The sequence below is a fragment of the Triticum aestivum genome, chromosome 1B, assembly GCF_018294505.1.
Source record: "Triticum aestivum cultivar Chinese Spring chromosome 1B, IWGSC CS RefSeq v2.1, whole genome shotgun sequence".
NCBI lineage: Eukaryota > Viridiplantae > Streptophyta > Magnoliopsida > Poales > Poaceae > Triticum > Triticum aestivum.
The window spans coordinates 633210803-633227001 of record NC_057795.1 but is presented as its reverse complement, the minus strand read 5'-3'; the positions used below and the strand labels follow the sequence as shown (position 1 = coordinate 633227001).

The 16199-nt window shown below is 45.0% G+C and overlaps 1 protein-coding gene across 3 annotated transcripts; it reads right to left on the bottom strand.

The window, feature by feature from the left end:
- Positions 1-12859: 12859 nt before the first annotated feature.
- On the bottom strand, positions 12860-15970 carry LOC123143802 (phospholipase D alpha 1). 3 transcript variants are annotated; one of them, XM_044562801.1, is made up of 4 exons: positions 15733-15970; positions 15577-15639; positions 13617-15522; positions 12860-13531 (listed from the first exon to the last, which is right to left on the bottom strand). In XM_044562801.1, the coding sequence occupies exons 1-4, from the start codon at positions 15826-15828 to the stop codon at positions 13095-13097; spliced, it is 2502 nt and encodes an 833-aa protein (XP_044418736.1). In that variant the 5' UTR covers positions 15829-15970; the 3' UTR covers positions 12860-13094. The 3 variants fall into 3 exon arrangements, with proteins under 3 accessions (XP_044418736.1, XP_044418740.1, XP_044418747.1); XM_044562805.1 differs by having other exon boundaries at positions 13617-15504; XM_044562812.1 differs by having other exon boundaries at positions 13617-15501.
- Between the last annotated feature and the right edge of the window lie 229 nt (positions 15971-16199).

The following is a 16199-nucleotide window of genomic DNA, read 5'->3' as shown; positions in this document are numbered from 1 at the left end:
CCCACGAGATAGCGGGGCATGCCCAGGGGGATGGGCTTACCCTCCACCCTCGTGGCCGCCTCGACCGCTTCTTGAGTTGCACTCCAAGTCCTCTGGATCACGTTTGTTCCAAAAATCACGCTCCTGAAGGTTTCATTCCATTTGGACTCCGTTTGATATTCCTTTTCTTTGAAATACTGAAATAGGCAAAAAAACAGCGTTTCATTCCGTTTGGACTCCATTTCATATTCCTTTTCTTTGAAATACTGAAATAGGCAAAAAAACAGCAATACGGGCTAGGCCTCCAGTTAGTAGGTTAGTCCCAAAAATGATATAAATGTGTAAAATAAAGCCCATAAACATCCAAAAGGGGTAATATAATAGCATGGGACAATCAAAAATTATAGATACGTTGGAGACGTATCAGCGACAGGCGCGTGGGCCCGGGACGCGGCGGCGGATGCGCACATGAGGTCGTGCAGGTGCAACGCGAGCCACTGCTGCTTGCCCTGCACCTCCTCCGGCCCTTGTGGCGGGGGAGAGGATGAGGAGGAGCCCTCGCCGCGCCCGGGCAGCACGCGCAGCGCCACCCGATGTTGTTACATCGACGCGCCATCGCGGGCCATCGAAGCTGACCAAGCAGGCTCACTACTAGGAAAATGCTTATAGATAGAAGTTTACCAGTAGCGCCTGTTTATGACCCCACACGACTAGTATTTACCAGTAGCGCTGGTCAGAAAGCACGCTAGTACTAATAGATAACAACAACGTTTGTTAGCTTGGGCCGCGCTACTGTTACATGGGCCGCAGGGCAAAAACAGTAGCCCACTTAGCTGTAGCATTTCTTTTGAACGGGCGCTACAGCTGGTGGGCTTAGCGGTAGCACCGACCTCTAACCAGCGCTACTACTAGAGGAAAAGAAAACCGGCCCGAGCGCCCCCGCACCCGCTCACACTCACAATCGACCCCCTCCGCCCGACGACACCATCGCGGTTAGGGTTCGTCCCTGGCCGCCTCACCTCTCGCCTCCTCCGATGCCCTAGCCCCATAAGTCCCCCTCGATCCCCTCCTCCCTGCGCGCGCCACACTAGCTAGGCTCCAATCGATTTGTCGCGGCGGCTCACCATGTTTTGGAATTTAGGGATTGCATGGTGGCTCCGCGCTTCGATGCGACGTGTTCCAGGCTTGTTTCCTCGCGTGATTGGGGAGAGAGTAGAGAGAGGGGTTAGGTGAGAGAAGTAGAGGCTTTTTGTTGCTCACCGAAACTTAGGAGAGAGTAGAGATAAGTAGCTAGAGAAGTAGAGGCTTTTAGCACATATAATTGAAACTTGGGTTTCAATTCTTGGCTGCTGCCCCTGGAGCAGTGGTGGCGGCGGTGGTGCCTAGTGTTCTAGAGTTTAGAGAGGGGTTCTTTCCTGACACTAGGGTTATGTCGTGAATGCTCCTCCTTTCATCTTAATGATGTTGATTGTGCCAGTTCTTCTTAAAGGTCTAAATGTCTGTATCCTTGTGAGCTACCCTATGTGTGAATTTGATCCACTAGCTTCTTTGTTGATGCATATAAAGATATGACCAAGAAGCCCTCACTGTTATGTGGTTTCATGGAAAAATCAATGCTTGATTCGATACTCTTTCAGGTTGAAGAGAGTATCTGTATGTGGTGATGCTCAAATTGTCTAGTTGTTATGGTGCACATTTGAATATATGCTAACACCCGTTTCGAAAAAATGCTTATATTTTGTCTGTGTGTGCGATTGTTCTTTCCTTGTATTACCTCTTAGTCTGGTGCTTATATTTTGTAGTAGAAAATGTTGGCTACATTTTCAGCCACTTGTGAATTCTGTTTCTACAACTGAATCTTTGTACATAAACTTTGCTTCCTTGTTCTCCATAGGGGGCTTTGTCAATTTTGCAATGCCTCTTTAGGCAAAGGAGCTGGGTGTAAATTGACAAAGTCCCCTATGGACCCAAATCGCTATCCATCTGATGCTGTTAGTGAGCCCATTTTTGGTAAATTTCAGAAAAAGAAAACATAGATAGACAGAGAGTTGTATCTGATCGAAAAGGGGGGGTGTTTGCCTTTTATAGTTTTAATTATTGTGCATCTGATGCCAAAGGTGGAATGGATGTTTACTTATTGTGTTTTGTTAATCTTGTTCCGTGCTGTTTTGGAAGATTCTAAGCTGGTTCAACTTTTGGATGTGGGAATAGATAAAGTGTTCCCCTGGATTGAACTACTTATGCTTGTCTACTTGCGCAATAATGGCAATATGCCATTTATATTATTATTAGGCTCTGTTTGGATTACATGATCTCTATTGTTATTGTCTGAACTAAACTACAATTTAGTTGTTATTTTGCTTGCCATGTGAACCTCATGTGTATTCTCTATGATGTGAACCTGATGTGTATATTATTCAAAACCTGATGTGTATTAAAAACTTTATGTTTACTTTTTGGATCATTAATCCTTTCATCATATTGCTTTAGGGAAATGGCTCCACCACCACCACCACCATGTCGACGGTGCAAGTCAAGGTGCGCCAGCAGCCTTGCAACTGGCACATTGTTCGGCATCTACTTCGAGTCTAGTTTTGTTCATGCGATGGTAATAAATTATATGAAACTAGTAACTACTATTTTGTTTTTAGTGTTATTGGCATTAGTGCATCGTGTATATATCATTTTTCTTTTTGTACACAGATCGTCCCATGCAATGTGAGGTCAGAATTCAACAATCTGACCAGAGACTCTGTGACCTTTGAGGCTCCTGGGGGCCCCTACACTATGGGGGTCGAGAAAGGACGAAAGTTGATGCAGGTGGGAGGAGATGGATGGGCCCCTTTCATCACCCACATGCATATCACTGGTGGTGAGTTGATCAGCTTCTCCTTCAGAGCAGAAAGACCCAAGCTGGCCGTGATTTATGTCAACAAAGCAGAAGAATATGAGGATGATGAGGATGATGACGACCCACTCGGTGAAGCCATCGTAGCTCAGAGAATGAAGTTGAGCGAGGAGGAGGTGTGCAACCTATGGGACATCATTCCGCCACGTGCTGACTTCGTCGTGGTGCCATTCGTGACCCGCCTGACAAGTACCATGGTTGATCGGCATATCATGTATGTTGCATTTACTGTAGTTTTTAGAGTAATTTGATGATATGCTTTATCGTTATACTTAGTGTAGAGTCCGATGATATATATGCTTAGTGAATCTTATATGCTCTATTGTTATACTTAGTGTAGAGTCCGATGATATATATACTTAGTGTAGAGTCTGATGATATATATGCTTCATGTAGAATCCAAAGAACTGCTAATAGTGTAGAATCCATATATACTTATTAGTAGAATTCATGCTTAGCAGAAATGTAATATTGTTTTTTGATAGTGTAGAATGTGTGAGGCTACTTATTAATTGATATGTTTTTCTTATTCAGAAATTGCCAAAGAGCCTATCTGAGAGTTGTGGTATCAAGCCTGATGAAGAAGGCTCTGCTGGAATACGCCTTATCGCAAGGGGCTCCGTCACCGCTTGTGTGTACGGCATGGACACGGACGGTCACACACACTTCAATTCGGTTGGGTGGAAGAGCTTCCTCGTCGGCAAGAATCTTCATGTTGGACAGGCAATCCTAATTACTATCAGGAACTCCCACCGCACAGGCTTGAGGATGATGGTCGTCATCGACATCATCTAGAACTACATATGCATGCGTGTGGCTGTTGAACCATATATATGCTAGTATGACTACCTAGTAGACTTATCAACTATGATCTATCCATGCATTGTTGACTACTATATATGAGTTTGTGAGATTGTGTGGTTATATTAAATGTGGTACTGTCGTTAATGTTTGTGAGATGGTTCCGTGAACTTAGTTTATTTGCACTGGACTTGTCTTGATTTCCATTAATATTGCACCTGACTGCTTTTTTTATTTTTTATTTCTATTTACCTAGTTGTAGCATGGGGAGAAAATAGGGCGCTACTACTACGTGATGATAATAGTAGCGTTGGTGGAGAAAGATGTGCTACTACTAAGTATTTTAGCTGCAGCGCTTGTTTAGAAACGCGCTACGGTTAAATAATAGTTGTAGCGCCCTAGCAGTAGCACGGGTGCCCGCGCTACTGGTATGTAAAAAACCAGCGCCACTAGTATGCTTTTCTCTAGTAGTGACTCCCTTTGGCCGCGACACTCGTGCGGCTCTGACTCGCGGTAGGTGGTGGGTGGAGGCAGTTGGTTATTTGGGAGGGATATGCAGAGGAGAGCAGACCACCAATGTACTACGTACAAATAGGGGGTGGTCGTCAAGCCGTCAGCGTCATGCGCGACCATCGGATCCTGATCGGACAGCCGGGGACTGGGCCTTGGGATGCTGGGCGGTCCAAGGGTGGTAAGTGGGTCAAAGGGAAGCAGGCGGCACTTGAACAGTAGGCTAGGCCTTGAGCTTTTAGTGGATATAAGGATTAAGTAGGAAGATTAATTAGGATCGTGTGTGTGTGTGTATGTGTGTGTGTGTGTGTGTGTGTGATTGGGCTGATTGTAAGTTCCTTGAAAAAAAGATCAAGTATTGAAACAAATTAATCCAGTATAACAAAAAACAGTATTCCTCTTTTACAACAAAAGTAGAATCGGATTCAGAGAGTTCCTATGGCTTATAACCACACTATCTTCACATTTTCGTATCCGTCACGATGGCAGCCACTCGACAAGCTGTACATGGACAAGATCAGCATGCACCATGAGCTAGCTCTCCATCATACACAGTACAACCGACAACTTAGGGTAGCCCGTACAACACTCAACATCTTTGACGTTATGCAGCAAAGAAGCATAACTGGAATTGGGTGCCGCAAAATGTCTGTGCAAGCATTCAATGAGAAATAAGGAAGCAAACACTTATATTTGTCGATGCTAATACTTAGTAAGAGAAGCAAAATGTTTGTACAATAGAATTCCACCAATGGAAGCAACACTAGCAAGTGGATGAAGCATACACTAGTGATGGTTGAAGCATATACTTGTCTTGCTAATGGTTAAAACAGGATGTACAATAAAAGAAGCATGCACTTACAATGGTTGAAGCAAAAATCATGAGCATAGAAACATATGCCACAAATAGAAGTAAGAATCATGACTGACAGGTAGCAAACATTTCTTATTTTCACAACAAATATACAACGTAGAGGAGGCATAAATTTTAATTGCTAGCATGATTTCATGAAGAAAGATGTGTTTCGAGAATAAAATAAGAACATACATCCATTAGCTAATATCCAGAAACATGAATAGTAATGAAACCATTTTCAGGGGGAAAAACAATTTGGTGAGCTGACTATGGACAATTGGTGCAAGCTATCTAGGCTAAAGAAACACATATATGATACTAATGAAGCATGAATATTTGGAAGCATCAGCGTCATGATATCTCAATATATGATAAGAGTATTTAAAGAATGGAAGCGTGGTTGCAATATCGTGGACGCTAAGCAACATGGATGTTCGGAAGCATCATATCCATGCAATCTGAGTATTACTTTACTTAGTGGAAGCATACATATTTGCTCTCGAAATACGAAGCACGTTATTTTGAAACAGGGAATTACCAATTCTTGTTACCAATACATGAGTGCACAGTTTTGCGATCAGAACAATAATTACATCGAGATTTATAGTTGACTTAGTATAAAGTCACACATAATTCAATGAGAAAACACGAGGCATGGACACAGATCAGGCTGACCAAAATACAGTCTAGCAGGTGTCAACAATGTACTTCAAAATAAAAGAAGAAATAGTTTGCATTTGCAAATGAAAAAAATGTTGGGGAAGAAAACCAAGTGAAAGAGCATGACAAAGTGAAAAATGTACTATTTTCACTTTTTCATATCCGTCGTAGCGGCAACCGCTCGACAAGCTGTACATGGACAAGATCAGCGTGTGCCATTTGCTAGCTCTCCATCATGTGTAGTATAAGCGACAACTTAGAGTAGCCCATAGAACACTCAACATCTTTGCCGTTGTGCAACAAAAGAAGCGTAGCTGGAATTGGGTGCGCAAAATGTCTGTACAAGCATTCAATGAGAAATAAGGAAGCAAACACTTATATTGGTTGATGCTAATATCTAGTAAGAGAATCAAAATGTTTGTACAATAAAATTTCACCAATGGAAGCAACACTAGCAAGTGGATGAAGCACACACTAGTGATGGTTGACGCATATACTTGTCTTGCTAATGGTTAAAACAGAATGTACAATAAAAGAAAAGGCACACACTTACAATGGTTGAAGAAAAAAAACCATGAGCATAAAACATATGCCAAAAATAGAAGTAAGAAGCATGACTACCAGGTAGCAATCATTTCTTCTTTTCCCAACAAATATACACCACAAAGGAGGCATAAATTTTAATTGCTAGCATGATTTCTTGAAGAAAGATGTGTTTCGCGAACATACATCCATTAGCTAATATCAACATAGGCTGATGTCACTATATATAACCAGAAACATGAATAGGAATGAAACCAAATCTAGGGGAAAAACAATTTGGTGAGCTTACTATGCACAATTGGTGCAAGCTATCTAGGCTAAAGAAACACATACATGATACTGATGAAGCATGAATATTTGGAAGCATCAGCGTCATGATATCTCAATATAAGACAAGAGTATTTAAAGAATGGAAGCGTGGTTGCAATATCGTGAACGCTAAGCAACATGGATGTTTGGAAGCATCATATCCATGCAATTCAAGTATTACTTTACTTAGTGGAAGCATACATATTTGCTCTCGAAATACGAAGCACGTGATTTTGGAACTGGGAATTACCAATTCTTGTTACCAATACGTGAGTGCACAATTTTGTGATCAGAACAACAATTACATCGAGATTTATAGTTAACTTAGTAAGGGCTACTTTTATTCAAAGGAATTCTATAGGATTTCTGGAGGGTTGAAATACTTATGAATTTTTCCCATGTTGGTCCTTAGATTCATAGGATTGGATCCCATAGGATTTTTTCTCGTGGAATCTTTTTCCTACATTTCACAGGAAATCTAGCATCCACTCAAACCTCTTTTTACAATTCCTTTGTTTTTCCTATGGTATCAAACACTCCTTGCTAATCCTATGGAATTCAAGTGGGCATGCCACCCCAATCATATACTTTACATGTTCTTACGTTTTCAAAATCCTATGAATCAAAGAGGCCCTAAAGTACATAATTCAGTGAGAAAACACGCGGCATGGACACAAATCAGGCTGACTAAAATACAGTCTAGCGGGTGCCAACAATGTACTTCAAAGTAAAAGAAGCAATTGTTTGCATTTGCAAATGAAAAAAAATGTTGGGGAAGAAAACCAAGTGAAAGAGCATGACAAAGTGAATAAATGTACTATTTTCACTTTTTTATTATATGTCGTAGCAGCAACCGCTCGACATGCTGTACATGGACAAGATCAGCGTGCACCTTTGTTCAAGAAATATTCTGATTCACCGATTAATCTTCTGATTTATCGCTAATCGGGGGGTGACCGATAAGATTATGCCTTATCTTTGCCGTTTATCTTTTGGACCGATTTATCGTTCTGACGAGCGATTTGTCGGGAATCTACCGATAAATCAGACCTATTCATAACACGATGTTTGCAAAAACTATGTTTATTTATGTTTTGTGGACCTTGTTACGGGATATGTACTATTGTCCTATTTTGTTTGCCATTATACGAGGTATCAAAGGCTAGAAATCAAGGTAACACTTCTGTCAAATACTGTTTTGGTGTTGAATATAGCGTATTTTAGTGCTGGGAACCTGAGATTTGTAAAAAAATATCCGATTAATAGTCGACCGATAAAATCGATTAATCAGCCGATTTCCGATTAATCTCTAATCCCTAGCTGACCGAGACGATAACGATAAGCGATATACTCAACATTGGCGTGCACCAGGAGCTAGCTCTCCATCATGTGTAGTATAACTGACAACTTAGAGTAGCCCGTAGAACACTCAACATCTTTGCCGTTGTGCAACAAAAGAAGCATAGTCGGAATTGGGCGTCGCAAAATGTCTGTACAAGCATTTAGTGAGAAATAAGGAAGCAAACACTTATATTGGTTGATGCTAATATCCTGTGTTGGAAAAGGCAGTGCCTAGGAGGCGCTTAGGCGCTAGGCAACGACCAAACGCCTTGCCTAGGGCATAAGCTACACTCTAGGCAAAACAAGCAAGAAATTATCCGCTCGAATGAGAAATCATACCTTATTACTGAAACATGCCAAAAGGGTCATATCCCAATTGCATTAGTTGGTAGTTTACTCACTTATATGCCTTAAATCAATATAAGTACGAATTATAGAACCCACATGCACCCTGAGATCCAAAATATGCGTACACCTAAGCTGCGCCTAGCACGCTTAAGCACCACCTAGGCGCTAGGCGAAGGCCAACCACCTCGCTTACGCCTAGCGATTTTTCCAACCTTGCTAATATCTACTCTCTCTATTCCTAAATATTTGTCTTTCTAGAGATTTCAATAAGTGACTACATACGAAGCAAAATGAGTGAATCCACACTCTAAAACATGTCTATATACATCTGTATGTGGTAATCCATTTGAAATCTCTAAAAAGACAAATATTTAGGAAGGAAGGGAGTAGTAAGAGAAGCAAAATGTTTGTACAATAAAATTCCACCAATGTAAGCAACACTAGCAAGTGGATGAAGCACACACTAGTGATGGTTGAAGCATATACTTGTCTTGCTAATGGTTAAAACAGAATGTACAATAAAAGAAAAGCAAACACTTACAATAGTTGAAGCAAAAATCATGAGCATAGAAACATAAGTCACAAATAGAAGTAAGAAGCATGACTGATAGGTAGCAATCATTTCCTATTTTCCCAACAAATATACAACACAAAGGAGGCATAAATTAATTGCTAGCATGATTTCTTGAAGAAAGATGTGTTTCACGAATAAAATAAGAACATACATCCATTAGCTAATATGAACATAGGGCCGATATGACTATATATAACTAGAAACATGAATAGGGATGAACCATTTCCGGGGAAAAATATTTTGGTGAGTTGACTATGGACAATTGGTGCAAGCTATCTAAGCTAAAGAAACACATATATGATACTGATGAAGCATGAATATTTGGAAGCATCAGCGTCATGATATCTTAACATAAGACAAGAGTATTTAAAGAATGGAAGTGTGGTTGCAATATCGTGAATGCTAAGCAACATGGATGTTTGGAAGCATCATATCCATGCAATCTGAGTATTACTTTACTTAGTGGAAACATACATATTTGCTCTCGAAATATGAAGCACATGACTTTGAAACTGGGAATTACCAATTCTTGTTACTAATACGTGAGTGCGCAGTTTTGTGAACAGAACAATAATTACATCAAGATTTATAGTTGACTTAGAAGTCACGCATAATTCAATGACAAAACACGCGGCATGGACACATATTAGGCTGACTAAAATACAGTCTAGCGGGTTTCAACTATGCACTTCAAAATAAAAGAAGCAATTGTTTGCATTTGCAAATGAAAAAAAATGTTGGGGAACAAAACCAAATGAAAGAGCATGGACAAAGTGAAAAATGTACTATCTTTCAATTTTTCATATCCGTCGCAGTGGCAGCCGCACGACAAGCTGTACATGGACAAGATCGGCGTGCGCCTTGAGCTAGCTCTCCATTATGTGTAATACAACCGACAACTTAGAGTAGCCTGTAGAACACTCAACATCTTTGTCGTTATGCAACAAAAGAAGCATAGCTGGAATTGGGTGCCGCAAAATGTTTGCACAAGCATTCAGTGAGAAATAAGGAGGCAAACACTTATATTGGTTGATGCTAATATTTAGTAAGAGAAGCAAAATATTTGTACAATAAAATTGGAACATTTACATTTCCCCACCTAACTTTGGCTCGACCTCATCTTTACCCCTAAATAAAAACAGTGCTCAACTATACCCCTCTTTTGTTAGGTGTCATTATGAAAATACCCTTCCGCGTCGTTTCCGTCCGGTCAAAGGGGTTCGACCATCATCTGGACTTTTTGTGGACTTTTTCCACTCCCCAAAAATCTAGATATTGGTCTATCATATTTTTTCTTGACCCCTTTAAGGACACCATAAAAGGACATCATCATATATAGAGGCAAGCTAGACAGAGAGGAGTTAACCAAAGTGGATCTACCGACAATCTATAATAGCCTCCCTAGCCAGCAACCCATTCTTTTCCCATCTTACCAACAGAAGGATCCCAATTACTAGTTTTCAATCTCTTCTCATCCACAGGTATACCCAAGTATTTCAAACGCAATTCACCTTTTGCACAAGTAAAAATTTCCTCAAATACTGCCACTCTTTCCCTTTCCATCCCAATCCTAATTACCTCAAGTTAATTTTTAACCCAGACATTTATTCAAAGAGCCATAGCAGAAATTTCATATTCCTAGCCTGTTATATATCATCTTTTATTAAGAGAATAGTGTCATCTACATATTGCAGAATTTCCACATCCCCTTTTTCTTGTGTGTTGCTAGGCCACTAATCACACCCTAATTAATCGCCCTTCCCACTAAGATTGATAAAACATCTACAACCAGGTCAAATAGAATGGAGAAAGTGGATTCCCTTGCCTCAAACCCTGGTGTGTCTTGAGGAAAGGTCCCACTTCCCCATTCACTTTAAACCCTACACTTCCACTAGAGATTGCTTTTATAATCCCGCCATTCCATTTATCAGGGAATTTTTCATTTTCAAGGTTTGAAGTAGGAAAGGCCATGTGACTTTGTCAAAGGCTGTCTCAAAATCAATCTTGAAAAGGACACCTCAAGTTTTTCTTTGTGCAGTTTATTCAAAGTTTCATGAAGTACAAGCATTGCTTCCAAAATATACCTTCGTTTTGAAAAGGCAGACTGAGAGTTTCTAATGACACCTTTGATTACACATATCAACCGATTAACAAGGATTTTAGTAATGATTTTAAAGATAACATTCAAAAGACAAATAGGTCTGTGCTTTTGAATCTTATCGGCATCACTACTTTTTGAAATTGATGACCGCAAAATTAATTCTATCAAGATCCAATGCATTTTCATATAAGTCTTCCAGGAGAGCAAACAAATTATTTTTTACTATTACTCAAAAGTGTTGATAGAATTCGATGTTGAAACCATCTGGGCTAGCTGCTTTATTGGATTCCATTCCAAAGACAACCTCCTTCAGCTCCTCAATTGAGACTTGTCCGGAAGTTTTGCTCTTCTTGAGTGAGAGTATCAACTCCAACAACATCCATCCTTAACAGGTAACCTCAGGCTCCCTAAGCAGGTTTTTGTAAAATCTAGTAATGTAAGTCTTGAGATTTTCCTGTACTTCTGTCACCCCCTCCTCTTGATCTAATCTAACCCTTTTATTTTTCCTATGCCTCCCATTTGCTTTAGCATGATAGTATCTTGTCTTCAAGTCACCATCATGCAACTCAAGTTCTTGGGACCTTTGCCTCCATTTAGCTTCTTCCTCCCTCAATTTTTTAAAATCAGCTTGATATTTCTCCTTAAGAGCCCTACCAGCAGCATCCAATATACCTTCTTCCTCTTTTTAATCCAAATTATCTAGATTTTCAATCAGATTTGGCTTATGTTTTCTACAAACAGCCTCTACATTTAAGTTCCACCCCTTCAACACTCTCGTAAGTTCCACCAGCCTAACATGTAGCTGGTCCATGGCTATTTCCATAGTAAAACTCTTGCACCACACCTTTCTCACCACTTCATCCAGGCCAGCCCTCTGAAACCAACAATTCTCAAATTTGAACATGTAAGGTATTTTAGGCTTCTCTCCGGATGAAATCTATAATGGTGTGTGTGATCAGATACTTCTCTGGATAATGCAGAAACTTGCACAAAAGGGAATTTGTCTTCCCAAGTTGGAGACAACAACACCCTATCCAGCAAAGCATAAGTAGGATCCTCATGATTGCTTGACCAGGTGTATTTTCTTCCCACCAAAGGAAGTTCCATAAGCTCCCCATATGAGATGATGGAGTTAAACAGAACACTCCATTTGTTGTAAGCACCTGGTTTGTTTTTATCACTAGCTTTCCTGGTAAGATTAAAGTCCCCAACTATCAACATAGGTTCATGTGTGTTGCTCAAGAGATGCACCAACTCTATCAGGAATTTTGGTTTACCAGAAGGTTGTGCATCCCCATAAACAATTACTAGATTCCATTCAAAACCATATAGGACATTTTTCACTCCATCCAAGCTCCTCTCCTGCGTTGGAAAGAGATTTTTTGTTCATGCCCATGAAGATCCCTCCAGATCTCCCTCTGGGAGGTAAGGTGGTCCAATCAAAATTACTTTGACCACCCAGAAAAGACAGTTCGGGAATTGTAATTTTTCTCTCTCATAGTTTCCTGGGTCCCACAAAATCAAAACTATTCACATCAACTTGATTTCTAATGAAGTTTCTTTTCTCCACATCCCCCAACCCCCTACTATTCCATCAAAGACCTCTCAACATTTTAAGCAACCAAGAAAAACAAACCACCAGATACCACTCCTCAAAATACCTTCTTTCTCCTCCTCTTTCTCAAAACCGTTTTAATAGGGGTTTCATCCTTTTCTTCATCACTCCTATCCATCATTTCCAACAGAATAGAGTCCAAATCCTCCGGATTTAGGACTTCTGACTCAGATCTTTTTGTTCATTTTCTCTCTCTTACTAGCCAAAAATACTTCAAGCATAGCTTTCTCACTGCTTTTTTATTAAATCCAAATTATGTTCAACCAAGTCTAAAGAGACACCCAAGTCCACACCCAGTAATCTTGTCCTTTATGTACATGATTTGACTTGGATGTAAGAACTCTGTTATTACAGCACTAGCAATCCCAATTCACAAGCTGTATAGTAAATTGTTTATACACGTTCCACGACGTGCATCCATTCCTGCATCCAGCCTACGTACACGCGACGAATTTAGGATACACAACCCATGCACATATCACCCGGTCACTGTGCGTCCATCTCACAACGAGCAGTCATCGTCGTAGTCGTAGATGATCTCCTACTTCTTCATGTTGTGAGGATCGGGGGGAGATAGGTGGACTTGTTGCCGAGCACCCTCGCCTTGGTGTCAGGGAAGAAGGCCGTCGTCTCCAGCAGCTCTCCGCCTTCGCTCACGCCGATGGGGTAAGCCAGGAGGTGGCCCGGCAGGTCTCCCTGGGGCGCGTCGCTCGCGAACATGTCCCAGTTCTGCTGCGCCGCCTGGTTCACCCCGCGCACGCACGCCAGGCTTGACGGCTGTAGGAGGTCGGCCGCGCCGGCGGCCTGGCCCAGGTGCTCCTGCCACAGGGCGAGTCGTAGGCCGTGCACCTGCCCCCTCGCCGGGCGGTTGGTGGACGCGAGGTAGCCCGGCTGGTACGCGCCCATGGCGATCTCCGAGTCCCGGCCGCCGTCCATGGAGCGCTGGTTGATGTTGGCCGATCCCACGATGACATACTCGTCGTCCACTGCAAATCAAATGTCAGCAAGACACATGAGAGTAGCATCAAGCTCACTGTTGACATGGCAATAGGGCATTGATCGGTTATATACCTATCATGGTCTTGGCGTGGACGTAGATCATGAACCGCCTGGCCTGCTGCGCCCTGTCGTAGTCGGTGTCGGGGTCGGGCCTCTCCGGCGGCACGTACTCACCGGGGCCGGGCGCCTCCCTGTTGCCGAGGCAGAAGAAGGTGAGGTAGTCGGTGGGGCTGGCCTGGATGCCCTTGGCCTGAATGGCGAGCGCGACGTCCTTGTACATCATCTCCATGGTCCGGCGCTGCCAGTCGAGGATGGCCTGCACGGAGCCGCTCTCCGGCACGCCCTCGGGCCACATGGGCACGACCACGTAGACGGCGAACCGCTCGCCGGCCTCGATCTTGCTGACGATCTTGAGCGAGAGCTCCTTGGGGATGAGGTGCAGCGCGTTGATGTCCTCCACGGTGACGCCGTCGTCGCGGCGCCACGCGTAGGAGCTGCCGAGGAAGTACTGGTTCTCGATGTAGATGAAGTCTCGGGCGCGGCGGATGGCGTGGATGTAGGCGTCCTGGATGCTGCGCTCGATGACGTGGTCCTTGCCCGTCTCGAGGCCGATCAGGGCCGCCTCCTCGGGCTTCTCCGGGAACCCCGCCGCCGCGCCGCCGTCGATGGACCGGAACACCTGAACGTTCCACGACTCGGCGTCCTGGACCGCCTCGCGCGCCGCCCAGCCCCGGTCGAGGGTGACGAGGTGGTTGTCGCCGTCGCCCTGCTTGCGCCAGCGCTGCTCGAAGTTGTCGAGCACGTCCCACGCCGCCGGGCCCTCGACACGGCAGTGGATGTCGTGCCACGGCTCCCGTGGACCGCCCTTGTTGATGGACGCTCCGGGGAAGTTGGGCTGGTGGAAGTCGTCGCGGTGCGTGGTGCCCAGCGTCCGGAACAGAGGGTGCTCCTGCGTGTCGTACCTCCCGTCGCAGAGGTCGATGCCGCCGAGGAAGCTGACGAGGCCCGGCGGCGCGTTGGCTGCGGCGTTGCCGCTGCTGTCGACGATGACCGTCTTCTGGTGGTGGGTGAACATGGCCGCCGTCTCCACGTCCTGCACGTAGCTCCTGCCCTGGTCGGGGTTCCGGGGGCAGAGGATGCAGCGCACGCCCGTGCCACGGAAGTACGTGGCCGTGTCCTCGTCGTGCGTGGCCATGAGACCGTCGCGCCGGATCGGGCCGAGGCCCAGCGACGTCCGGTCGTCCCACACCAGCATCAGCACTCTGACGCCTTCGGCCGCCTTTTTCTTGAGCAGCTCGCCGAGCGTTCCCGACGACGGCTTACGCGGGTCGCGCACCAGCGCGACGTCGGTGTTGACCGACCACCCGGCGATGTACACCATCCTCCGGGCGTTGGTGATGGCCTCGAACACGTCCTCCCAGCACCGGCGCGGCTGGTACGGCTTCCCTCCGGCGAGCGTGACATGGACCCGCTGCGCGAAGCCGTCGGAGATGTGGGCGTCCTGGTACAGCCTGACGCGGCAGCCGCGGCGCTGGGCGAAGAAGGTGCGCGGCACGCCCGGGTAGGCCGCGTCGCCGACGCCGGCGCCCCAGCGGGCGGCCGGGTCGTCGGCGACGTCGGTGAAGCGGAGCTGGACGTGGATCCTGTCCCCGCCGTCGAGCGGGCGGCGCTTGTCGTCGCAGATGGGGAGCCACTGGTCGACCCGCTGGCCCGCGAGCACGGCGCCGCCGGTGGGGAGGTAGGCACGGCCGATGAGCGTGGCGCCGACGGTGTTGTCGGCCTTGACGGTGAAGATGATGTGGCTGGCGTCGTGGGCGCAGTAGACGTGGAAGGACTCGTTCCAGGCGGGGGCGTTGGTCGGGCTCACCATCCGCGTCCGGCCGACGCGCGCCTTGTCGATGTCCACCGTCGCGTACAGCTTGCCCGCCGTGCCGCCGAGCCCGATGGCGTTCTCCAGCTGCTGCATGCGCGCGTTTCTCTACGTGGTCATGCATGGTTAAAAGTTTCAACCAAATTTCTAGCGAAATCCAACCTGACTGTTGTTGCAGAATGACAGCTTCTTGATCCACGAGAAGACTCTCTTCTTCATGACAGTCTGCTTACATGCATGCACACATAAAACTGAAGTGAAATCGCCGAAAGAATTGTAGCAAGTAGAGGTACGAGGTAAGAGGAAGCCATGGCCGACCTTGCGGGTGGGTCGGAGCTGGCCGTCGGAGGTGACGGACAGGTCGGCCTCCAGGATCTTGGCGTCAACCACGCCGTGCAGCAGCATCTGGGCCATCTTCTTCCTCCCTCCTCCTCGTCTTCTTCAACTATCGCTTCTTGCGCTCGACGGCTGGCTGGCCTCCAAAGCCGACACTTGTATTGTATATATACAGTCTCGCTCCCATCAAAGCGCAGAGAGCATGCAAGGATTATCCATGGCGATGTGGGTCAGCTTAACTTCCTTGCTTTCATCCATTCCCTTCCTTCCTTGAAGAACGATCCAGGAGAAGACGTCTCGAGAAGGCTACTGAAAGGTATCGAGGCAAGGGATCCTATCTTAGAACAGCTAGCGCAAGAAAAGCAAAGGTTCTTCCAGATTGTTTGTTTAGTCAGTCATTAGTCCTAGATTTTACTACCCGCTGACTGCTTTATCTGAGAAGGAGAGGC

Coding starts and splice junctions, on each gene's coding strand:
- LOC123143802 (XM_044562801.1), bottom strand. CDS start 15,828: ATGGCCCAGATGCTGCTGCACGGCGTGGTTGACGCCAAGATCCTGGAG. Junction 15,640..15,732: donor AGCTCCGACCCACCCGCAAG/GTCGGCCATGGC, acceptor GCATGTAAGCAG/ACTGTCATGAAGAAGAGAGT. Junction 15,523..15,576: donor CATTCTGCAACAACAGTCAG/GTTGGATTTCGC, acceptor ATGACCACGTAG/AGAAACGCGCGCATGCAGCA.